Source organism: Rhinopithecus bieti, unplaced genomic scaffold (genome assembly GCF_001698545.2).
Source record: "Rhinopithecus bieti isolate Rb0 unplaced genomic scaffold, ASM169854v2 scaffold_5478, whole genome shotgun sequence".
NCBI classification, from domain to species: domain Eukaryota; kingdom Metazoa; phylum Chordata; class Mammalia; order Primates; family Cercopithecidae; genus Rhinopithecus; species Rhinopithecus bieti.
The window spans coordinates 2,608,376-2,613,689 of NW_016805008.1; the positions used below are offsets into that span (position 1 = coordinate 2,608,376).

The 5,314-nt window shown below is 42.1% G+C and overlaps 1 protein-coding gene across 1 annotated transcript; it reads right to left on the bottom strand.

Moving 5' to 3' along the window:
* Nucleotides 1-1,896: 1,896 nt before the first annotated feature.
* LOC108528854 (putative uncharacterized protein FLJ38264) lies at nt 1,897-2,833 on the bottom strand (the record flags this gene model as incomplete). The annotated part of the gene is made up of 2 exons (XM_017870834.1): nt 1,897-1,953; nt 2,783-2,833. Coding segments are annotated over 2 exons (108 nt in total), but the record flags the coding sequence as incomplete, so codon positions are not given.
* Between the last annotated feature and the right edge of the window lie 2,481 nt (nt 2,834-5,314).

Sequence of the window (5,314 nt, forward strand, 5' to 3'; positions counted from 1 at the left end):
TATCAGTCATCTACTTTTTTCTAATTAATAACAATCTATTCTTGACCCTCTTGGGAGGCAGGAGAGCATTAAGGATGGATTAAGAAAATTGGTGAACTGTGATTCTTTCTCTGAGAAATTGATGTTTAAGGTCTGAACTATAAACAACTTTTAACTAAGCAAAAAGGAAGATTCCTTTCCTAACCCTTTTCCTAATATAACGATTCCTTTATATTAACTCAGCCACTGGAAGTAAAGAGAAGGCTGGTTAATACAAAGGAATAAAAAGAAAGCCAGTTTAGCTGAAGGCTAGAGAGCAAAGAAGAGACAGGATGAGACACTGGAGATACAGTAGATGAAGACCAGGCCCTTAAAGGCCTTGTACGGAGGGATCCCCTTGGCTGAGAACAATGGGAAAGCTTTGAAGGATTTTAGCAAGGGGTGGATTGGGATGGAGAATGACAAGACCAGATTCCACTTTTGAGAAGAGCCCTCTAGCTTTACTTTAAAATGTGAGTGTTGAATTGGGGCAGATGTGCACTGAAGTGAGGGGATCTGAGGAGTTGCTTCTTTGTCTTCAGATTTTTTAATTGAATAAAATAAATGAGCTCAGGTTAAAAAAAAAAAAACAATTCTACCTCACCACACCTATGACTGACATTTCAATCAGTAGCCTAAGTAAAAGGATGCATGGATATGACACAATCTTATGAAGGTTCAAGTAGAACACAAAGGTGGAAAGAGGGCAAATTCTTTCTCTTCTTGAGCTGGGACATCAATTTTTTTCTTGCCCTCTCACCTTCCCACAACCTTTTCTAGACTGGGAGTTACACCATCCGTTCCCTTGGCTCTCCAGCCTGAGAATGGAGATTGAGTCACACCAGATATCCTGGTTCTTCAGCTGGCAGACAGCACATTGTGGGACTTCTTGGTCACCATTATTGTATGAGCCAACTCCCATAATAAATCTCTTTTTGCATGTTTACATATGTCCTATTGTTTCTCTGGGGAACCCTGACTAATACGTATAGTTATGTCAAAAACTACATCCATTCAATCCTGGAAGCAAGTGGAGATGGTGATGATGGGAGTGTGCCTAAGAAGTGACAAAATTATAAAACACCTAGGAATAGGTCGGGCGCGGTGGCTCAAGCCTGTAATCCCAGCACTTTGGGAGGCCGAGACGGGCGGATCACGAGGTCAGGAGATCGAGACCATCCTGGCTAACACTGTGAAACCCCGTCTCTACTAAAAAATACAAAAAACTAGCCGGGCGAGGTGGCGGGCGCCTGTAGTCCCAGCTACTCGGGAGGCTGAGGCAGGAGAATGGCGTAAACCCGGGAGGCGGAGCTTGCAGTGAGCTGAGATCCGGCCACTGCACTCCAGCCCGGGCGACAGAGTGAGACTCCGTCTCAAAAAAAAAAAAAAAAAAAAACCTAGGAATAAATTTAAACAAAAAAGTTAAAGATATCTATGAGAAAAACTATAAAACACTGATGAAATAAATTGAAGAGAAGTGACAACATTAATGTTGGAAGACGAGGGTAAATCACTATGCATTACAATAAACTTGATGTTTATACTGTTCATCACCATTTTTTTTTGGGGATGGAGTCTCCCTCTTTGTTGCCCAGGCTGGAGGGCAACGGCGCAATCTCAGCTCACCGAAACCTCTGTCTCTTAGGTTCAAGTGATTCTCCTGCCTCAGCCTCCCGAGTAGCTGGGATTACAGGCATGCAAAACCACAACTGGCTAATTTTGTATTTTTAGTGGAGATGGGGTTTCTCCATGTTGGTCAGGCTGGTCTTGAACTCCCGACCTCAGATGATCTGCCCGCCTCAGCCTCCCAAAGCGCTGGGATTACAGGTGTGAGCCACCGCACCTGGCCTTCATCACCATTTTTAAAAACTACATTATTTAAGGCCTGGTACGGTGGCTTATGCCTGTAATCCTAGCACTTTGGGAGGCCAAGGTGGGCGGACTACCTGTTGAGAGTTCAAGACCAGCTTAGCCAACATGGTGAAACCAGGTCTCTACTAAAATACAAAAATTAGCCGGGTGTGGTGGTGGGCGCCAGTAATCCCAGCTACTTGGGCTAAGGCAGGAGAATCGCTTGAACCCAGGAGGCAGAGGTTGCAGAGATCACGCCACTGCACTCCAGCCTGGACAACAGAGCGAGACTTCGTCTCAAAAGAAAAACAACAAAAAAAACCCCACTATCTTATCTATATTCTGGCTTATTTTACTGTCTTACTCCATTTATCCTAATCAATGTATTTACCAATTGATATGTCATTTTTCTGAATTTGATTAAATTAGTTGCTACAATATTCCCATGAAAAATTTTAAAACATGTTCTCATTATAAATCTATTAACCATTATTTAGTTTCAAATGTATTTTATTGAAAAATATAATTTAAAAAATCAGCCAGGTATGGTGGCTCACGCCTGTATTCCTAACACTGTGGGAAGCCAAGAGGGAAGATCATTTGAGGCTAGGAGTCTGAGACCAGCGTTGGAAACACAAGTGAGACCCCGTCAGTATAAGAAAAAATACGAAAATTAGCTAGGTGTGGTGGTGCGTTCCTGTAGTCCTAGCTACTTGGGAGGCTGAGACAGGATTGTTTGAGCCCAGGATTTCAGGCTACAGTGAGCTATGACTACACCATTGCACTCCAGCCGGGGTGACAGAGCCAGACCCCATCTCTAAAAAATGAAATAGGCCTGGCGCAGTGGCTCACACCTGTAATCCTAGCACTTTGGGAGGCCGAGGCGGGCGGATCACGAGATCAAGCATTGGAGACCAGCCTGACCAACATGGTGAAACCCTGTCTCTACTAAAAATACAAAAGTTAGCCAGGCGTGGTGGTGCATATCTGTAATCCCAGCTACACAGAAGGCTGAGTCAGGAGAATTGCTTGAACCCAGCAGGCAGAGGTTGTAGTGAGCCGAGATTGCGCCACTGCACTCCAGCCTGGTTGACAGAGCGAGACTCCATCCCAAAAAGACAAAAAATAAAATAAAATAAAACAACCAGTTATAAGATAAAGGAAAAAATAAATATCTATGTATATGTGTGCATATGTATTTACATACATACATATACATATCTATATACTGCAAAAAAATTTTAACATAACAATTTACACAAATACATTCATAGAATACTTCTAAAAATCATAAATGACAATTAGAAAAACATAGGAAGGTATAACATATTCTTGGAAGGAAGACTCCAAGACCTAAACATGTCAAATCTCTCCAAGTTTATCTATTATTTTGATGTTGACCCAATAAGAACTCCCAAAGAATTTTTTTTCTCCTGGGAAGTAACAATTTGATTTCAAAGTTTATATGTAAAAATGGACTAAGTAATAGCTGGGGAAGATATTTTTTTAAATGGAGCAGTAAAGGAAAATAGCCCTATTAGATACTTAAATTAATTATTCTTGTTATTATTATTATCTTGAGACAGAGTTTCGCTTTTGTTGCCCAGGCTGCAGTGCAATGGCGCATTCTCGGCTCACCGCGTGTTCTCTGCCTCCCGGGTTCAAGCAATTCTCCTGCCTCAGCCTCCCAAGTAGCTGGGATTACAGCCATGTGCCACCACCCCCAGCTAATTTTGTATTTTTAGTAGAGACGGGGTTTCTCCATGTTGGTCAGGCTGGTCATGAACTCCTGACCTCAGGTGATCTGCTCACCTCAGCTTCCCATACTGCTGGGATTACAGGCGTAAGACACTGCACCCAGCCTAAAATTAATTACATATTTATATTAAAAGAATGCCAACTAATGAATATTCACACAAATCAACAGAACAGAATAGAAAGCCCAGATATAGACCCAAACACACAGATGCATTCTGAATATGATAAAAGTAGCATTTCAACTCAGAGTAGAAAAGAGGGATTATTTAAAATGCTGTTGGAGCAGGTGCAGTTGCTCACCCCTGTAATCCCAGCACTCTGGGAGGCCAAGGTGGGAGGAACACTTGAGCCGCAGGGTACGGTGAGCTATGATCATGCCACTGCACTCCAGCCTGGTGACAGAGTGAGATCCTGTCTCTTAATAATATAAATGAAATAAATAAACGTTTTTAAATTATTTATTTATTTATATAGTTTTGGTGTCATGACTTGGATATGAACCAAGAAGTCTCTCTTATAAAGCCTTAGCCCCAGTCACAATGCAGAGTGGGGGGACCTCATAGCCTAATCGCCTCTCAAAGGCCCCACCTCTTAATACAATCACATTGGCATCAATTTGGCAACACCTGAATTTTAGAAGGGACACATTCAAACCTTAGCAACAATTAATGTTGCTGAGATCCTGGAAGAGAAAAAGTGCAGGTAAAAACTAAAGATATCTGAATAAAGTATGAACCGCAGATAATATATCAACATTGGTTCATTAATTGTAATAAATCTATCACACTAATGTAAGATGTTAATAAGGGAAATTGGGCACAGGACATATGAAAACTCTGTACTATTTTCACAATATTTTTGTAAATCTAAAACTGCAATAAAAAAGTAAAGTTTATTTTAAAGGAAAAAATCTTATACAAATATGCCATTTCCAATAATTAGAATAACAATGCATACAACTTTATTTTATACTCATTTGATGAGACTGTGAAGAAACAAGCCTTCTTTTTCTTTTTTTTGAGACAGAGTCTTGCTCTGTTGCCCAAGCTGGAATGCAGTGGCGCAATCTCAGCTCATTGCAACTTCCGCCTCCCGGGTTCAAGTGATTCTCTTGCCTCAGCCTCCTGAGTAGCTGGGATTACAGGTGTGCACCACCACACCTGGCTAAGTTTTTGCATTTTTAGTAGAGACGGGGTTTCACGATGTTGGTCGGGCTGGTCTCGAACTCCTGACCTTGTGATCCACCCACCTCAGCCTCCCAAAGTGCTGGGATTACAGGCGTGAGCCACTGTACCAGGCTAGAAATAGGCCTTCTTAATCATCATGGGATGCATAGGAATACACACTGAACTAATCTCTACGGAGGGCAATTTGGCAAAAATTTTTCTGTCTGTTGCTCAGGTTGGAGTGCAGTGGTGTGATCATGGCTCACTGTAGTGTCGACCTCCTGGGCACAAGTGGTCTTCCTGCCTCAGCCTCTCAAGTAGCTGGGACTACAGGCACACACTATCACACCCGGCTAATTTTTTTATTTTTTGTAGAGATTGGGGTCTTGCTACATTGCCCAGGCTGGTATTGAACCCTTGGCCTCAAGCAATTGTCCAACCTCAGCCTCTCAAAGTGTTGGGATTACAGGCGTGAGCCACCACACCTAGCCATAAAAAGTTTCAATGACTAATATCCATAT